The 20757-nt window shown below is 40.9% G+C and overlaps 1 protein-coding gene across 1 annotated transcript; it reads right to left on the bottom strand.

Moving 5' to 3' along the window:
* Positions 1-5925: 5925 nt before the first annotated feature.
* Positions 5926-6544, bottom strand: LOC119508057 (60S ribosomal protein L17-like). The gene has a single exon (XM_037801496.1). It carries the CDS (start codon positions 6512-6514, stop codon positions 5960-5962), a length of 555 nt encoding a protein of 184 aa, XP_037657424.1. The 5' UTR covers positions 6515-6544; the 3' UTR covers positions 5926-5959.
* Positions 6545-20757: the final 14213 nt, after the last annotated feature.

Here is a 20757-nt window from a genome sequence, read left to right as displayed (position 1 = left end):
GAGATGACAAGGAAAATGTCTGACTTTATTTGCATCTTGAGCAGTGAAAAATAGACTTTCTTGAAAACTTACAGCCTTATACTTGTCATTCATTAGGTTTGGGATTTGAATTTACACCACCTGCATGGTTGAGAAAGCTCTAAGTAGAGAAATTAACTTAAAGGTTTTCCAAGTGAGACGTTCTCTGGGACATCTGCCTGGAACAAATGCAAATCCTCTTTGGAGAATGGAAGTCTCCAAAGGCTTTCTAGAAAGATTCTTACAAAAGAAACAAAAAGAATTAATGTTAGCAAAGGCAAGGGACAGAGGTTGTGTTTTCCCTGGGCTGTGAGCCACCCTCATGCTCCTCCCACATAAGAATCCTCCCTGAGTGGCGTTGGGATTGTTGAGAGATGATCGTTCATTCTAGTTCTTTGGAAAAGTCAACTGTATGGGCACTTTATAGGCAGCAGGGTTCAAACACCATACTGCTTGTCTTTAATTAAGTCTTCCTTTCCAAAGCAGTTCAAACTAGTTCAACTCTTGACTTGACAGTTTAGTGGTTCAGTTGGGCCAGGGCTCTGAAGTCAGATAGACCTCATTTAAATTGTGGCCCATCAGTCATATGATCTTGGGAAGGTCACATGACTCTGTAAGCCTCACATTCTCATGGATAAAGTGAGGGTGGTAATAGCATCTACTTTACATGATTATTATGAGTTCTAAAGAAAATAATGCATGCCAGGTGTTTCCCTCAATTTCTAACACATACCAAATTCAATACTCAGGAAACATTAAAGTATTATTATTATTAATTTCATTATTGTTTATTATTGTAATTTTATTAGTTTCAATAATTTCACTCTGAGGTTAGAGAACTGGTATTATGGAAATCTGATCTATAAGTACACTGACCCACTTTATACAGAAAGGCCAGGTTTTTATTTTTCTTTGCTTAAGCTACATCTGGATAATAACATCTTATATGTAACTAGCTATAAAGTTCTTTTATATCCATTATCTCATTTTGATCCATTATTTCATGAGTCATATAAGTTGAACCCATTCTGCTAATGATAAAAACTGAGCCTTGGAGAGGTTGAGTGACAGCCTACCTAATAAACGGTGGAGCAGGAAGTCCTAGTTCCTTAACTCTAGTCTAGGGACCTTTCCAATATGGCAGCCCACTTCACTCATAGACGAGCAACACTTATGAGCGCCTCCTGGGAGCTGGGGCTAGGGAGCCAGGATTCTGTGCTGCTTAAGATGCAGTCTGCACCCACAGGAGTTTACAACACTAACAGCATCATGCAAGAACCAGGCAGTGGAATAAGTGTTTAGGCAAAGAAGGAAGCCCTTCAGGGACTCATAGGAGGGTTACCTAACCCAGAGTTGGGGGAGTCAGAAAAGGCTACCCAAAGGAAGAGAAGACTGAATTGGCATGGGAGGAGTTCCTCAGGAGGAGGACAAAAGTGCATGTGTATTGGAAAAGGGGGTGGAAGGCCATATGTGCAGAAGTCCTGATGTTTGCATGCTAGAGCCTGTGGGGCTTTGAAGGAACTGCAAGCAGTGAGGTACAGCTAAACATAAAGTTAAGGAGTGGACTAGAGTTCAAAATATCGGTGATATGGCATTTGCAGTCCTCAGCAAAAACGTGAAGAAAAGATGCCTGTTTGGACCCCTCCCTACGTCCCTTTCTGCCCCATCTCCTCTTTTCCACTCTACAAGAGAACCAGAGTCCTCACGCTGTCCTCTGATGCCCTTAAGCCACAGCAGCACCTCCAGGTATCTCTCCCAAAGCACCCCAGCTCAAAAATAAACTCTTCATTCCCATACCTCAATGCCATGCCCGCTCATTTAAACCCAGGCACAGAGATTCTGGTGCTCTGATTTAAGTAAATCACAAAGACCAGCAAATGACTGTATTGGAAGGTGTCTGCCTGTGCTGGGGTGAATTTTGAAAGGTAGGATTGGGCAGGGGCAGGGTGGCACAACTTTATACCGTCTTCCTTATGTCAGACTCTCTCCAAGGAGCACAAGGGGATGTGGAGTCAGTCTATTTCTTTGATCCTAATTTTCCAAGGGAAGAACAGCTTGCCCTGATCTCTGAGAGGAAAAGAGAATGTTGGAAACTTTCAACGTAGGGCAAGATTTGTCTTGGGTGCCTATATTCTACTCTTTTAGGATCCTGTCCTACCTCCTAGCACCCAGTTTAACCAATCCCTACCCCCCCACACACACACACACTCACAGTGGAGATATTTGGGGGACAGATAGAGATAGATTAGGGCCACCCTGGAGAACTAGAGAATATAAGGGGAGGAATAGGGAAAGTTAAGAGAGAAGTTTCCAGGGGACCCATTTGTCCCTTTCCCCCCACACCAGCTGCCCCCAGCAAATACCAGAAACACTCTTCCTTCCAATTTCTGCAGACCTCCAGGTCCCCCCGGGGCTTAACTCCAGGAGAACTAGGCAAGAATCTATAGATTTTAACTGTTTACTTTGTGATTTGGAGGTGTAAAAATAAAATTAAGGTATAAATTGTGAGTAAATATTTTTAATACAATCCTTTAAATCTATTTCAGTGTTTGGATTTAAAGCATCTCTTCAAACTGAATTGAGATGGTAAAATTACAGTCAGCGAATGAAGTCCCTCAATTTTCTGTAGGCCTAATGCTTCTAGTTACAGGGTTTTAAGTTACAGGATGTTTCAGCACTGCTTAGATTTCGAACACAATTCCATTTTACAACTTTAGGGCCATGTCACATTGTAAATACTCTTCAAAGAAATCTGTGGAACAAATGAATGTCAGAAAAGCAAGGGGCATTTTCAAAGGCAGGTGTTATGGGGCAGGGGGAGTGGGAGATAAAGTCTAAATGGGCTACAGACATTTCTGGGGATATCTGAAAAAAATGGTGGGACAGACCGTGGGAGGCTGAGGAGTCTCCTCAGAGAGGTGGGGGGTGGTTCTTCTGGAGGGAAGAAGCCAGGCCCAGCCAGTGGGACCTGAAGCACTGAAGCGTAGCTTCCACCGTCAGGAGGGAAGGTGACTCTGTGCACAGCGCTGAGACCATCCCTTAATTTTGCTCCTGGTGTAGCCCTATTGGACTCTATACATGGGCAAGAAATAAGTGTGGGCAGGAAATAAGAATAAAGAGCTATTTCTTGGAAACTGGGTAATATGGGGCCTCAGGTAATCTGTTGTGAGAGGACACCAACTGATTATGATTCAGGATGGACAGCAAGACCAAAACACTGTGAGCTCGGGCCTCTTGGGCCTACCAGGGCCTCAGCTGCCCAGGGCCTGTCTGGCCGAGGGAGATGGGTGTATGGGGGTCCAGTGAGAGATGGCAGAGTAGTAGCAATGTACACTGATCCAGATCAAAATACCTGAGGGACACTTTACAGGGAACTAAACTCTTAGTGAACAAGCAGGGGTGAGCAGTTCTGGGACTGGGCTAATTATCGTTAAGGTACTCGTAGGCTTGGGGGACCTGGGGAGACTTGGTTTCCTCAGGCAACTGCTCAGCTGCACTTGAAGCTCCTGGCTCTGCATCTCGTGCCCTTTCCCCACTCTTCTCTCTCCCACGGAAAAGAGCCATCATTCAGGCCTATGTTATTGACACACATGCAAAGCTTATGAATATACAGATCATGAATATATTCAGACAGAAAGCCCTAGGAGGTCAAGGGTCATGTCCTTAAGAACAGGGACAGATTCCATCCGCATAAAGCTTTGCAGTCACTTTAAGCCCACTTGTAGACACGTCTCATTCTGTCCACATAACAAGCCAGTGAGGTAAGCACTGATCGAGAGTGCCCAATGTGAAAGCAAACAGAAGGATAGCTGAGTAGTTGAAATGTCCCCCCATTCAGGGGTCTCGAGCTCCCACCAACAACTACAGAGCAATGTCTAGCTCCTCCCGTGAGCCAGGCTGATGTGGTTGTTTGAGATCTTATCAGTTCTGGAAGGGGAAGAAGTTAAAGCCTCCTGGCCTTCTGGAAAGGATCAAGTGTTTTGCCTTCTACCTGGAGATTCAATTCTTGTTGGTGAGGGGATGAACTTGATGAGCTAATGTAAGGAACCAGTTCTTATGACTTGGGTTTGTTTGGGATTGTATTTGTGAGGTTTATTTTCAGATGTGTCTGCCTGTCACAGTGACATATACCAGTGCATACGTGCTGAAGCAGCCCTCCTAAGAATCCTGCCCCCCACCAAAAAAAAGCCTTAAAACTTTGTAACTGACCTTTGCCCTTACATATGAAGACATTCATCACTGAGTGTCCCTGCTCCCACCTCCAACCATTTTAGCCCTGATTTTTTTTTTAATGGGGTAGCAGGGAAGTGCTGGGAGAATATTATCCTCAGAAGCCTCCCCAGTCCTTTGGGCTTAAATTCCCCACTTCTGAAGTGAGGGAGAGAGAGGGATTCCATTATTTCCTATGTTCCTTCCTCACACAAAGATTATGTAATCCAATGGGGGGTCTTTACTGTGGGACTTCAAGGGAAATATCCCTTTGGGCAAAGAATGAGATGCTAAAAATCTGAGGAAGCCCAGGTTGGAATGCTACCCATTTACCCATCTGTGGTAGTCGCCAGAATACTTCCTTCCACTGTCAGGTTTAGTAAATGCCTTTGTGTGTCATTGAGTATTACTGGGGACCCATTTTGCGGTTTTGGAGCTCTGTTCGTGATGTTGGTTCAGAGGCTTGGATGTATCTCTCACTCATTCACTTAATCATTTGCTCAGTACACATTTCATCGAGTAACTGGGTGCCAGACATCAACTTCTACTAAGTTCTAACACTGAAAGCATGCTTTTATATAATAGATGCTGTACTAAGTATTTTACATATGTCATTCCATTCCCCTCCCAACAACCTATGAAGCAGTTACTATTCATAGCCCCTTTTTATAGAGGAGAAAACTGAGGCTGAGAGAAGTTAGAAGCAACACTGGATCAGGGACCCCACATCAGACCACCTGACTCCAGAGGCCAAGACCAAGATAAAGATCAAGTCCACGCTCTGCTGCCTCCTGGGACGTTCAAAGTGGAGGCCAGCAGGGTCCCTACTCTCGTGAGCTCATGTTGGAAGAAGAGGCACAATGGAGAAACAAGCACAGTGAAGTACAGGTGTTTTGTGCTCTACAAAGAGCTTAGGAGGGAGGGATGGGAATCAGGGAGATGACCAGTGGCTTGAGAGAAAATGAGCATCCAAGATGAGACACAAATGCAAATTATGCCCAGACTTTTCCTAATAGATAAAATAAAGCAAAACACATTGTCTATTAGCCTCAGATCCTTTGTGGAACAGGTCAGCCCTCCCTGGCAAGAGGGACAGGAGCTGCTCCTCAAGAACTCATCAATGAGGGAAACTTTGCCTGTGCAGAGTTAAGTACCAGATATAAAAGAAAAACGACTCTGGCTCCCTTGCAGGCCAAGACCTATCTGAAAGGGTTACCATAGATAAATAAGGCACACTCACACCAAAAGAGGGTTGGTCAGCCATGTTGGTGATCTTAGGCAAGAATTCAGAACTAAAGGTTGGCGCTGCCCATCTCAGCACTGTTTAGGAGCGGGCATGCCCTTGTAGGCCAAAGCTGGCATTCCAGTGCATTCACTCACATCTGGCTGTCAATTCCTGATGGCATTAAGCACTCCTATTATGGAACCAGCTCTCCCAGTTTGGATTCCATGATCAAACTTCTGCTAACTTGACTTCTCCAGGACCCTGTCTGTTAGGAAACAGTGCTTTATCCAGCCAATTTGCTTGTCTTGACAATACTACTCCTCAGTGTAAAATAATACATTAACATTCTGGCTATACATCAGCTTCCATGAGTCTTAATTAATGGGTCTAATCAACTCCAGGACACTGAAGATATTTGAGGTTTTTTTTTTTTTTTTTTTAAATATTTAACAAATTTAATAAGCCAACCAACATTCTGCTTTAATTTGCATTTAATTTATGATGAATTTATTCCCGAGCCATAAGTTTTTGTTTCTTCAGTTTCTTCTGGGATATCTTTTTCTTCTGTGCAACCTCTTCTTCTGGTTTAGGAACAATCTGTTCTTTCTCAGTAAGGATCATCTCAATGTGGCAGGGGGAACTCATGTATGGGTTAATCCGACCATGAGCTCTGTAAGTCCGGCGGCGCATCTTGGGGGCTTTGTTCACCTGGATGTGCTCAATGACCAGAGAATCTACATCTAAACCCTTAAGTTCAGCATTACTTTCTGCATTTTTAAGCATGTGTAACAAAAATTCAGCACTCTTTTTGGGCCATCGACCCTGCGTCCAGCCCCACTGTTTGGCCTGGGCACACCTACCAACACCACCGTTGTAACGACGGAATGGCACACACTGCTTCTGTAATGTGACATCTTTCAGATACTTGGTGGCTTTTCGAATATGCATACCCCTGATGGCCTGAGCAGTTTCTCGGGTGTTCTTAAAGTGAACACGAAGATTTGAACCTCTTGATTTGCATGATTTTGTGGGGTTTTCAGGGTCAAGTGAGTAGCGAACCATTTTCAGAGATCACCTCGCGCCGCTTACGGGAAGAGCGATATTTGAGTTTTTGATGGCTGCTAGGCTGAGTTTCAGATCTGGACTCATCACTCCTTAGCAAAACCACTTGGTAGCCGTAAGGCCACTACTTTTGCAGACACTTTGCCTTCAAGGTTCACTGCAATAATCTGTGACCAGCTGAAAGTGAAACAATTTACTTTTCATGTAATTTTGTCACAACATACAAATTCCTTTTGTAAAATTTCTCGTTTGTCTTTATAGCCTCATTAGAAGGATTCTCTGAGATGTGCTCACAGGGCTGCAGGTACTACCCTCTCCATTCTATAAAGAATGAAATGAGTCTCTGGGGGCATAAATGACCTGCCCAAGGCCTCATGACTGAATGTGGAAGAGTCTGTGCCTTGAATGTGTCTTGGGCCCCAAAGTCTTGGTTCTTTCCCTTCTCCACCATGACCTCATCACGCTGTACCTGGACTGTGGGGCCTGTAAGGACCCTCCCTATATATTAGCTCATGTGATCCTCACAATCTCTCTGTGAGGCAGATTGATGTTCATCCAAATTAAAGGTGAAAAAACTGAGGCACAGAGAAGCACTACCAATCCCTAGGGAATTCTCTTTGTAAATCTTGTTAAGTGTTCATCATCAAAGTAAGACATCACCACCAGCAAGATCAACCTTATATTGCATGGGGTTCTTATCTATCTAAACAATTTAATTTAAAAATATGTTACAGAATTCACGTGAGTTATAGTGATTTACTGATAAAGATTTATAGTAACAGGTAGAAAAGAAGTATTTCTCTATTTGTTCATTCTTCCATCAGTGCAAGGGAAGATTCCTGACACCATCTCTTTTTGTTCAGATGCAGACACTAAATTGCTTGTATTCTTGTCAAATGTACTCTTTCTGGCTAATTTCGTATCTCCCATCACAAGAAAAAGGTAGCAAAGCAGCTATTACTCACAATGCCATGGCTCTTCAGAGCCTATTTGTGTTGGAAACATATATATCTTCTTGCCTCTGCACTTCCCGGATACTGTTGACCTAATGTTGGTTACATCTTCATTCACAACATTGCACCATCACTTGTGCTATTTGTGAATACTGGCTTCCAAAGACTCCTCAAATGTGGCTCCCATGCCTCATTGGTGATGATCACAAATGCAAGTCTTATCCAGAGTATGCAGGAAAATGTGAAAATAATTCATTTTCTGGTCATGTTAAATTCACTGGAATTGTATAGCATAAATACAGAACAACACATCTTCCAACCATGTCTTTTCTTGAACTTTTTTGAGTTCTTAGAATGTGATTTCTCTCAATGCTCACAGCATCCTGCCTTCTACACACCTCTGTCAGTAGGAAGGAAGGGCAAGGGGGCCTGGGTGCAGCTAGGGGAGTGGTCCCATTCATGCGTAGGATGCCCATCATTTGTCCAGCAAGGCTTAAGACCCACCTGGGAGAACGCAAGTTCATTGCATCTATCAAAGGTGAAAGAGGATATTAATCAGAAAGGTTGGCGTTGTGGAGCAAAGGTCTTGAAAGCCCTTAGTGGAAACAGGTGCAGCCACTCTTGGAGGACTACCTGAGCCTGTTGAGGGGTGCATGATGGCCTGGGTGCCAGCAGCAGTGGTGCAGAAGGTAAAGGAAGCCTGTTGTCACTCCTGCCATTTTCAGGTTCTGTAGCCCAGAGGCAGCACCATGGTCAGACCGTGGGTGGGTAAGAGCAGAAGCCTGAGCCAATCATTCAGCTCAGGGCCAAGGGTTGCTCGTGGACCTTTGGTAGCTCAGATCCCTGAACGTAAATTATGCTAAATGTGAGTGAGAGTTGCCACAAATCAGAGTGTCAGCATCATCCTGGAAGCCCAGACCCACGAAAGGAATAACAAGCTGACCAAAAGGAGCAATCCATTCACCAAGCCATGCTCCTGCAACAACCCACTAGGAAGGGAGCCTGGAACTCCTTGGGATGTGCATGGGGGGTAGAGGGCTGAGAATGCTCCAAAGGGGAGAAATGGGTTCAAGGCCCACACATGACCCAGTCTGGGCTCAGGGCACCTGAGTTATAGACCTGGGGTGAGCCCCATTTTTCTGAGTCTATCCTTTTTTCAGGGGTTGGCAAACATTTCCTGTAAAGAGCCAGATAGTAAATATATTAGGCTTTGCAGGCTGTGAGGACTCTGTCTCAAGTACTCTACTGTTTGCCATTGTTGCACAAAAGCAGCCACAGCCAACATGTAAACGGATGAGTGTGGCTGTATTCCAGCAAAACTTAATTTACAAAACAAGTGGCAAGCATAGGGTCACCAGATTTAGAAAAAAAAAAAAAGAATACAGGTTGCCTAGTTAGATTTGAATTTCAGAAAAACATGGGGAGTACTAAAAAGTATTTATCTGATATTCAAATTTAATGGGGTGTCCTATATTTTACCTGGGAATACTAAGTGGGTGAGTTTTGACCCACAGGCTGTGGTTTGCAAATCCCTGCTTTATTCTACTACATAAAGCTCCTCAAAATATATCTAGAGGCCAAATGTGTGAAACTCATAAAATGGACTGACAAATCATAAGGGGCAGTTCTTTCCTCATAGAGCTAAAAAATAACATAAAGTCTTTTTGAGACACAATTTCAATAAAGTATTTCCAAATTTTCATTCTTGTGTTTTAATTTTGCACTTTTATTCCACCACTGTGAGTAGACATGACCAGCTTCAGTAAAAAACATGTCTTACTGAAGCAAAGATTCGTCTTTCAGTACATTTAATGATTTTCATTCTTGTTTCAAGCATATTAAGTTTATAAGATCTAGACTTTTTCACTATACTAACATTTTGTCTTTCTGTTGGATCCTTTTTTTTTTTAATGAAGTTATAAAGACAAATACAATAATACTGCCAAACAATTGCACAAACATGGTTGCATCAAGAAGGCAATAAGGCCAAACCAAACAGTGAAGATTTGTAATAGTTTGCAGAAGTTGTTCTTCTGTCTTCATTGAGCAGCAGAGGAGAAGTATAACGGTGTTAATCTGTAAAACATGGAAGGCAAGCTGTTTGAAATGTCCAGGTCTCCTCTACTTAGGGATATTCCAGAGTTTATGGATTTGTGAGTCTAGAAATAAGAGTGATGGCAGAGAAGACACCAATGGAAAAGGCTACTCCAGAGCTCAGTGTTTACTAATGAAGTCACAGGAGCACTATTTCAGGAGTTTTGGGGGGGATCTCTTTTCACAAGTAACACTGAAGAAGCCATCAAAACCATATGCTCTAATGCAGCATCTATCTGCATTAAGTTTTAGGAACCTGTTTATAGTATCCTTTCAGCAATCAAGCCTCTGAACTTCTACAGTATTCGATTGCTTGCTTAAATATCTTCCTCTCATCAAAGAAGTTTGTTTTCATTTTATGTTGTAAAATAAATACATAAATTACTTGCTGTTTTAGATGTTAACATGAAACAAAGGTGCCTTTTTCATAATGCAGTGTTTGGGACAAGCTGGATGTCTTTATTGCAATGGATGTTGTGGAAATTCTCCTTGTTAAAAAAGAAGATTCATTTAAATACGTGTCTACTAAAATGTTATAATAAGCTTAGAATTGTGTGTCTGAGATGGGAGTGGATAGGAAAGGGGAAACGGGGTCAAAGAGAGTCTCAATCCAATGGCTGATTTGAAAGTAATCTACTCCCCAAAGGGAAAAGGCAAGGATAGCGGATGTCATGAACTGGTTGTGTCTGAGACCAACCCCATGCTCTGATGGTTTTCTTGTTTCCAGACTGATGACTGATTCAAAGGAAAAATGGCTCTGAGAAGCTCTTGGGATTTACTCCCAGAGGAATGTAGGTTAAAAAGAGCTGTCACATAGGGGATGAATCCGCACATGCTGAGTAAGACCTATTGGGTAGCCTACATTGTGCTTAGGAGCAAACTATATCTATACTTCGGGTGCTTGAATCCTCCAACCTACTGAATCTTTGGTGTTATGGTTGCCAAATAGGGAGTGCAGGGTTCCCTGAAGATTTAAACCTTAGTACCAGCCTTTGCATTTAATATCCATCAAATGGATAATATTTCTATTTCCATACAAGGGTTATGTTACATAAAGGCAAACCTTGAGGATTTTAAAAGATTCTGATTTCTTGAACAGTGTTGAACTAGCCTCTGATTTAAGAGTCAGGAGCACTGATTTGTTGGTTTTTTTTAATGTTACCTTTTATTTTGATGTAATCTCACATGTATAGAAAAGTTTAAAAAGTGGTACATAGGACTCCATATACCTTTTACAGAGATTCACCAATTGTTTACATTTTGCCTCATTTCCTTTATCATTCTGTCTTCTATCTATCATCCACAATCTATCCATGCATATATTTTCCTAAACCATTTGAAAGTAAATTGTAAATATCTTCCCCCTAAATACTTCAGTGTGTATTTTCCAAGAACAAGGACATTCTTTTGCATAACTACAGTGCAATTATCAAAATCAGAAAATTTGACATTGATAAAATACTTTTATCTAATACACAGTCTGTATTAAAATTTTGTCATTTGTCCTAATAATGTCATTTAGCGCTCTCTTTCTCTTTTTTCTCTTATGGTCCTGGGTCTAATTTAGGATCAAGCATTATATTTCATTGTCATGTCTCTTTATTTCCCTTTTATCTGAAACAGTTCCTCAGTCTTTTTTGTCTTTCTTGACCTTGGTATTTTTGAAAGGTACAGGCAAGTTACTTTGCAGAGTGTCCCACAATTTGGATTTGCCTTATGTTTCCTTATGATTAGATTAAATTCTGCATTTTTGGCAAGAGTACCACAGAAACGGGGTTGTGTCCTTCTTGGAGCATAATATCAGGTGGCACATGATATAGTTTATCCCAATACTGCTGATGATTACTTGATCACCAGTTGGTGGTGTCCACCAGTCTTCTCCATTATAAAGTTACCCTTTCCCCCTTGTAATTAATAAATGAATTGTGAATAAATCTTTTGAGATTATATAAATATCCTGTTTTGTGCTTAACTTTCATTCTGTAGTTTTAGCATCCATTGTTCCTTCTATATTTATTAGTTGTCATTCTAGTTAAAGAAGAACTTTCTCTTCATGCCCATTTATTTATTTATTATACTTATGTTAGCATGGACTCAGGATTTTTATTACAGTAATGGTTATAATGCACTACAATCATTTATTTCGATCCTCAAATTTCCCCAGGTTTAAGAGACATGAATTTTAATAACAATTCTGATTCTAAAATGCTGTATGACCTGGGACAAGTTACTTTGCTTCTTGAGCTCAATTTTTTGTTCTGCACACTAGAAAATCTTTAATTTCTTTCTCCATGTGAACTACAATGCATAATTTTCCTTCTCTTTGTTTTTTAAAGGATGTTTTTTCATTGCTTTTGCTTTGTTTTGAAAGTATTAGTTTCAATTTGCATTGAAAATATTACTTAGATAAGTCATAGTGATGGTTAATCAGTAAAAAACAGCACGTGATTAATTAATTCATTTATTTCTTAGCATAGGGTGGGGAGGAGGGGTATAGTATATGGCCTTTTGTATCAAAAAGGCTCAAATAATTTGAAGACCCTTGATGCTCAGCAGAAAACACTACTGCTTCCTCTGTCAATGGCAGCTTTTCTCCAATGGGCCATTGTTCCTGAAATGGATAACCAGAGAAGAAGGAATTATCATCCACCCCTTCTATTCCCTCACCTCCCCCACCATTCCCCTACCCACCAGGATGCCTAACATGTAAATGCCCTACGGTTCTTCTCCCTTTTTTCTTAGATGCTTTTATGACCTGGGTGAATTTGATTTATTCATGAGAATTGACAGGGGTATTTGGAGAGAAAAAGGTTGCATGTCAGGTATTTTGTGTTCTCCGATGACTACTAATACTGGCAAGCAGGCTCAAGGTTTCTGGTCACAACTGCATGGGTAAGGAGTTAAATATGTTGTGTTTGTGTGTGTGTGTGTGTGTGTGTGTGTGCGTGCGCGCAAACATCCCAATACACATGCCTTACTAGGTATGTCATTTAATAACTCCAAATTTTTATTTCCTTCTAAAAATTTTAGATACTGTGGAATGTACATTGCTTATTAATTAACTTATAATTTTACTTTCTTTCTGTTGCTGATAAAGCTATGAGGAATTTTTTGGAATTAGAACCAAGGCCAAGGGAACAAAGCTAACAAAATGAGGAATATTTATATGACCTATTTAAAGACATTTCCCTTTGTGTCGTTTACCACAGAGGATTCTGGCAGTTTTACATTCACATTCTTCTGTCTCTTAGCCAGGTCTACAATGGAGCAGGCCAGATGGAAAGTGTTTGTTCTTTGCTTGTATGTTTCTTTGTTTTGAATAGTCCTATCAGCTTCCTAGTACAATCAATAATAATCTCATTATTAGAAACAGCTCTTACCTCATCTTTCCAATGACTATGATTTGAGAGGGAGTGTGCTGAGGACTGAACCATGTCCCACACAAAAGGCATGTTCAGGTCCCAACCCCTGGTCCTGTGGGTGTGAACCCATTTGTAAATAGGACCTTGGAAGATGATATTAACGCAAGTGTGCCCGAACTGCATAAGGGCTGAAGTCCTTATAAGCAACAGAAATTGAACACGGAAGAAGAAGCCACACGGAGCAGCCAGAAGCTGGAAGTCACGGAACCTGGAAGAGAAAGGAGAAGACCCTGCCATGTGCATTGCCATGTGACAGAAAAGCCAAGGACCGAGGAGCCGGCCCCAGAATGCAACAGTCTTCAGGGAGAAAGCTTCACCTTGCTGATGCCTAGATTTTGGACTTCTCTTAGCCTCAAAAGCTTGAGCGAATAAATTCCCCTAGTTTAAGCCAACCAACTGTATACTATTTGTTTTAGCAGCCAGGAAACTAAAGCCAAGTGAGAGAGAGAATAACATGTTATGGACCCTTAAAAATATTTCTAGGCAAACATAAGCCCAGTACAGACTTTCCTTCGACCAGAATTCCTGTTCTTTGAAAATACGGACTTTTTCCATTTGACAACATCCCTAGACATCTCCTTCTTTGAGGAATTCCATGGAGAAACCTACATTATCCTAAATATCAGCTGTATACAAGGGATCAGACTGACCCCACTACAGAGACCAAACAATATCTTAAAAGGTTAAGAAGAGGACAAAGAAAGAGTTTTTATCTCATTCACTCAGCATTTAAGGGTTATGCCAGCAATCTGCAGAGCCTTTTCTGAATGGAGATGCTTCTAGAGTCTAATAACTCTGAGGAAATGAGTTATTCTTGTTACCAATCGGGGACAGTTGCCATTCATGCTAGAGAAGAAAGCAGATCTACTGCAGGGCATGAAATTAAATTTTTCAGGTAGCAGCAAGTAATTGATACCATGGGGTGACCTTTGCCTGCAGCGGCCAATTTCAAGCTGTAGACAACTGCAATAGGGCCAGTTACGTCCGACCCCCACCAGCTGAGCTTGAAAAACAACACGCCTGAGTAACTTCTATTTCTTTCTCATAAATGCTCCCCATTTTCACTACCTTTGTTCTCTCTCGGCTTTAGTTCTAATTCAAATGTCCCTGATGGTTTTATAAATTTTTTATGGAACTTATTAATTTACCCACCTGAGACATTGAACGGGAATCAGATATATCAACTTACTCTATGGTTCATTTTTTTTTTTTTTTCTTTTTTGCATGTGACAATAATTTTTCTTTGTTTTCAGATCCTGCCTTTAAAAAATTATCATCAGAAAGACTTTCAGAAAAAAATTTTTTAAAGGTAAGCACAGATAAATAAGCCACTTCACTTTTTTCTTTCTTACTGAGCCCTCATTTATATATTCAAAATTAATTGGTTTCTTCTAGACTGTGGCAGAGCATCTATCACCCAGAATGAGTTGTAAGATGCATACAGAATTTATTTAAATAGCAGGTTAGGATGGGAAAGGCAACCAACTGGAAAGAAATTGTGTGCCTGTCTTTGGGAATTGCTCAAAAATTAAATCATTTTGGAAATTCACTTTATAACCTTTTGTTGGTCTTGAAGTTTTTGACATTGGATATGCAATAGCTTCCAAATTTGGTTCAAAGCTCCAGACCTTTCTAAACCCTTAGGAAAGTGGACTGAAAATCCTAATATAGCCACTTTGGGCATAAATTATGTAACTGCAAAGAGCAAACCAGAAGATCGTGACTGCTTGAGCCAATTTAGATTTTAATCAGATTTTTCATTCCAATTTTAATTAAAGTGTTTGACTTAGAAAAATGGCTAATAGAAAAACTGACTGCCAGTAAAGCAAAAGAGAAAAATTAATTGAGAGAAAATAATGTACCCTGTCTGATATGAAGATTCATAGCATATGTCAGGACAGGGAGCAGAAGAATGCTTTAATGAACTATTTTAACTTAGAGTGGAATTTCTCTTTCTCAACATATAGAAAAATGTGTCATGTTTTTCTCCTTAAATGCTGACATTAGAATAAATAACAGAAAAGTCCTTATGAGAAAAAATAACAGAAAATTCCCTTTATAAAAAAATTAAAATTTAATGATTGTAAGTCTGATTTTTTTAAAAAAAATATAACAGCCTGTAGTCTGATCATTAACTTCTTATGCCTGGTTTGGTCAGACTGATTTCTATTGCAATTAATCAACTATTATTTGTTGAGTCTTTACTAAGAGGATTATTTAAAAAGCATCAAACATAGTTCCTGTTCTCGGAAAGACTGTGGTCTTGTTGGAAAAAGAAAAGGAGAAAGCCTAAGACAATCCGATCTCAAGCCTGAGAAAGTAGTTGGTATAAGCCAGATATTACAAAAGTTGAGTTAAGAAGGAAAGCTGCCTGGCTACCGCAGCTTCACAAGGCCCTGTGAAGGCAGAAGTTTGAAAGTGGGAGGGAATTTAGGTGGGTACAGGGGAGTCAGGAGTTCCTCCTACGGAGGGGACAGCTGAGCAGGCTGGGGCAGGGGGACAGGAGCCAAGTCTGAGCAGAATGGAGAGTTCATGGCAGGGGGTCTAGGAGGTAGAGTTGTGCTCGACCAGGAACACCAGAAAAAAAGCATTTACATCAGATATCATGTATCTAACATTTATTAACTGCTAGTCCTGCCCACGCTTTGTGCATTTCTATTATTTCTATATTATATTATCTCTTTTCTATATAGACACTGGAGGCCTGGGGGTAAGAGGATGCAAACACATTTTTAGGAAGAGCAGCTTGGGGGCTTTATGCAGATTGCACTCTCAGGAGACTGGCAGCAGGAGGCTAAGAGGAGGCCTTTGTACTGTTCACACGGGTGATGTAGGCCTATTTAGACTGGGAAAGCTAAAGCAATGTTGGATGCAAAAAGAAGAACCCAGATCACTTTCATTCAGCAAACATTACTGATCACCTTCTATTGGCTGGTCCTGGAGATTTAAAAAAAAATCAGTAAGACTTGATGGCGAGGGGGAACTTATGGTCACATTGTATCCAACTAATAAGAGCACAATTTAAGTCCTCTAGGAAAGCATAGATAAAGGCGGTATTATATCTGGCTTGAGGTCGTGCCGACCAGCATGGCAGATGTGGGCAGAAGTAGTAAGAGTCTTCACTGGGAAGATGACATTCAGCTGGACTTGGAAGGTTACATCAAATTTTGCTAGGCAGAGAAGAAAGGAATCTGAAAAGCAGAGAATTGAAATTAATTGGGAAATTAGTACAGCAAATGAAAGACAGAAATTTGAAAATTGAATTGAAGAGGTGAAACCATCTTCTTTAGTCTTATATATCCCATCTCTGGAATTTTCTGAAGAATTAAAAAAAAAAAAAAAAAAAGGAAGGGATCAAATAATTTGTTAAACACCTGAATATATTTAGAGATAAAGGGACAGAATACTTGGAATTCTCCTGCAAGATTTCAGATGTGTCCTAGCAAGAATTCCCTAGAGGAAAAAAAAAAAATCAAGGACAAGGTTTTAGGTGCTGATGCACTAATGCTTTACTGCAAAGCACAATCACAGGGAAGCAAGAGTGTCAGAAAAGGAAGTGCAGAAAGGATGGGGAACCAATGTAGTGGCATGCGTTAGCACATTGGCCATTGTATCATGGCAAGTCACAAAGTGGCATGGCCAGTTGCTTGACAGGTGCAGAATGTCTCCAGATAGACTGTATGAAAAGCACACTTTGGAAGGCTACAACAGACAGGTGATAAAGAAAAAGTTTTTCTGCTGACTCCTTCCTGTGTCTTTTACATTTGTCAAAAATTCACACCATGGGGAGTTAACTCCCCTATATTTCCTGGTCAGGTCACCTGACCCATTTGGCAACCACTGAGGAAGCAGATTCTTTCCCTAAGATAGCATTTTATGGATCAGAAGTAGAAGAAGAACTGAAGACAACATAAGGGAAACCATGCTGTCCTCCCTTTCACCTCAGCAGGCAATTCAGAATCTGAGGGCTTGGAAGACAGGTGAGGCCAGTAGAATCTATGAGGCTGATAGGGTGTATCCTATAATATGTTCTAGTACCACACACATGTCTCAAAATAATTGTGGTCAGTCCTTCCCTTATCCCAAGAAATTTCTAGACCTATTTTGATTTCTCTGTTCCCATATCCTTGTTTTGCCTAATTATTTAGCTCTTCTAACAAGGTCCAGGTGAGGCAAGAACAAAGCAAAACCCGTGGCGGGTAACACTGTCACTTAGAATTTCAGTGGCAAAACTGGTTAAGCAAGACAGAAATGAATGAGGACAGTTGGCATTAAATCAAAGGGTGGGGGGAGAAGTAGGTTCCCTATCACATTTGCTCAGGCTGGGTTTGGCTTTCAGAAAAATCTTTTCTTTCTTTTAAACGGGGAGATGGCTTGAGGGTGTCCTTGAAACTTGATCCTCTTCTTAGAGGGAGGAGCAGGAAGAGGAGGTAAGCTTCACCAGGAAGTCGAGACACAGGTGGAGGAAACACAAACGGTCCCAGACGATGCTGTTGGAAAACCACAGGTAGGGCTGATCTGAGAGGTAAGGGTCTAGAATCATAGCTACTGTTTCAGTAGCAGCCTGATATTTATAATCTTGAAACTATCTTAGGACCAAGATTTTAAAACCAAGGAGATGACAATAAAAACAATGCTGTGAGTTTCTATACATGAATAGTCTAGATGGTGACCAGCCCATGACAGTGATCACAGGCCTTTCCTGACAGGCTGAAAATGGTGATATTATCAGCAATTGACTGCAGGCTCTGGGTCCATCTGAACTGTGGCTCTGCTGGTTCTCTCCTAATTAACCTCTGTCCTGCTGACTGTGTAATTCAGCCGGCGCCTGCTGCAGCTCCTCTTTTAAGTTAACTGCTGCTGTCTGCTCATTCAAGCTCATCCTGATAGTGCTTTAAAAAGGATGAAAAGGAAAAGATTCCCCACACCTGAAGCCACAAATGAGCTGGTTGTGTGGGGGGAAGAAGAGGAACCATTATCTTCCCTCTTCTGTTAGTCTGAGGTCCCTATTTTTTTTTTTTATCTATTCTACATAACTAATTAGAAGATAGAGTTCTGAATGTACTTTCTTAAATGCTTGTGGTCAAACACCCAAGATATTTTTAGCTAAATAGATCTGGTATCATGTGAAATTTTTACATGATGTTTAACACCTTTTTCAAAATTCAATCATTTACATTCATACCACTTCCACATTTTTTTGTGATATCTATGGAGTACTTTTAAATTGGCTTACTTTAAAGAAATGAAATAACTGCTTTAGCCTTGTCTAAGCAATAACACTATGAAGTTATAATTTTGATATGCTCTTTGAGTGTGTGTATATGTGCTTGTGAAGATATTTTTTAAACATACCATCCCATATCATCCGTATTTTCTAGGGCCTTGGAGAGTAATAAGGAATTCTTATAGCATTTTTTGAAACAATAAGATGGCAAAACAAAAACAAACAAACAAACAAAAAAACAGTTTCAGAGGCCTTCTACATTCCTGGAAATACATAGGAGTCAAAACTGGTTTGTTTGTGTATAAAGGGAGACGTTCCAGTATTCACCACCTGTCCTGAATCTTTAATGAACTTGTGTGCTAAGAAGCCTTCTATGGTATTTTGGAGTTTTGTACCCCAGAAAAACATGTTTTTAAACCCTATTCACTCCTGTGGATGTGAACCCATTGTAAGTAGGACCTTTTAATAATGTTAATTCCATAAAGGTGTGGCCCAACTCAATCAGGATGGATCACAGTCCTTTTATTGGAGTCCTTTATAAGCAGAGAGAAAGCCGGAGGGAGCAGCCAGAAACTGAACATCAGTAGAACCCAGAAAAGAAGGGAGAGGCCAGGAGAGGCCACCATGTGAATTGCCATGTGATAGAGAAGCCAAGGACCAAGGATCACTGGCAGCTGGCCCCAGAATGCCAGTCTTCAGGAAGAAAGCATCACCGTGATGATGCCTTGATTTGGACCTCTCCTAGCTGATAAGTTTCCATTGTTAAAGCCACCCCATTGCATGGTATTTGCTTGAGCAGCCAAGGAAACTAAAATACCCTCTCTATTTCAATCTATGTATTCATGTTGTCATATTTTTTTTCTAGAAAACCTGTAAACAACCAACCAAAAAATGTTAGTCATGAACTATATAAAATCATTCTATGTTCTACAGTTTGGAAAACAATGGTTCAAGTAAATTTAGTTGAATAATTTGAAGGGAATGGGAGAAAGCTCTTTTATGTGTGTCCCCACCCAAGAGTGTTTATATCACTGAATTTGCCACCTTAATTATCTTCATTTATTAGGGACCCAATCACTGAACACAGCACATTAGAAATATTGTGCATTGAGATCAGAGCAATCTGAGTGGACACTTTATAACCTGGACTCAGATCTCCCTTCCACTTTTCCCTGTGGAAAAATTGCTCCCCCCCCCCTTACTTTCCTGAGAGACTGTCATCCAGAAAATCTGAATTCATATCAAGTGAGTAGACAGACTCTTGAACACTAAAGAATTTATGAAAACAAGCCATGAGTAAGGCCCAGGACAAGAAAATTTTCAAAATGATGGCATGACAAAACAACTATAACTGGTACAAATTATATTAAAAATCAACCATTTAAAGGCTCTGAAAATTGTCTTGGAGCATACAGCAAATTAAGAAACTATTTATTCAAGAAAAGCTACTAAATCTTGGTATGACAGCAAGGGTCTGTGGCACTTGAGCCACAATGAACTTTCTTCTTTACCCTTCTTCCTCACTGCTCCTGGAGCTCAGTGAGACAGAAGCTTCATTCTGGTGGGTATATCCAAGAAGAAAGGGTTCCCTCTCCCTTCAGCTCCCACTCAAGGGATGCAGTATTGTGGCAGTCTGAAAGTATTATGTCCCCCAAAATGCCATTATCTTTGACATAATCTTGTGTGGGCAGATGTATCAGTTTTGATTAGATTGTAATTCTTTTGAGTGTTTCCATGGAGATGTGACCCACCCAACTGTGGGTGATGACTCTAATTGGAAAGTTTCCATGGAGGTGTGGCCCCGCCCATTCAGTGTGGGCCTTGATTAATTCACTGGAGCACTATATAAGCTCAGACAGAAGGAGCAAGCTTGCTACAGCCTAGAGAGACACTTTAAAGAATGCACAGGAGCAGAGAGAGGTGCTTCAGCTTACAGAGACATTTTGGAGACCGCCTTTGAAAGGAGACATTTGCTCCAGAGAAGCTAAGAGAGGACAAACACCCCAAAAGCAACTGAGAGTGACACTTTTGAGGAACTGCAGCCTAGAGAGGAATGTCCTGGGAGAAAGCCATTTTGAAACCAGAACTTCGAGCAGATGCCAGCCACATGCCTTTCCAACTAACAGAGGTTTTCTGGACACCATTGACCATCCTCCAGTGAAGGTACCCAATTGTTGATGACTTACCTTAGACACTTTATGGCCTTAAGACTGTAACTTGGTAACTAAATAAACCCCCTTTTATAAAAGCCAATCCATTTCTGGTGTTTTGCATTCCAGCAGCATTAGCAAACTAGAGCAAATACCTCACCAGGAAGAGAAGATAACCAGCTCCAAGTTTCAAAGGCTAAATTCCTGGTGAGTGTGGCTGAAAGTTCATAGGCTCCTTTCCTCCACTCAGCCCCCGCTCATAAGACAGGGGCTTTACCCCAGGAACAGCAGCCCAAGAACACTGGAGCTACAGATTGCCTTTTCCCAACTCAGTCCACACTACCACCTCTTACCAACATCCTGTTCATAAAGCAGGGTTATCACTCACATGCAAGTT

This window comes from Choloepus didactylus, chromosome 13 (assembly GCF_015220235.1).
Source record: "Choloepus didactylus isolate mChoDid1 chromosome 13, mChoDid1.pri, whole genome shotgun sequence".
In the NCBI taxonomy this organism is placed as follows: Eukaryota; Metazoa; Chordata; class Mammalia; order Pilosa; family Megalonychidae; genus Choloepus; species Choloepus didactylus.
The sequence above is the reverse complement of the archived record's forward strand: the minus strand, read 5'-3'. Positions and strand labels throughout refer to the sequence as shown.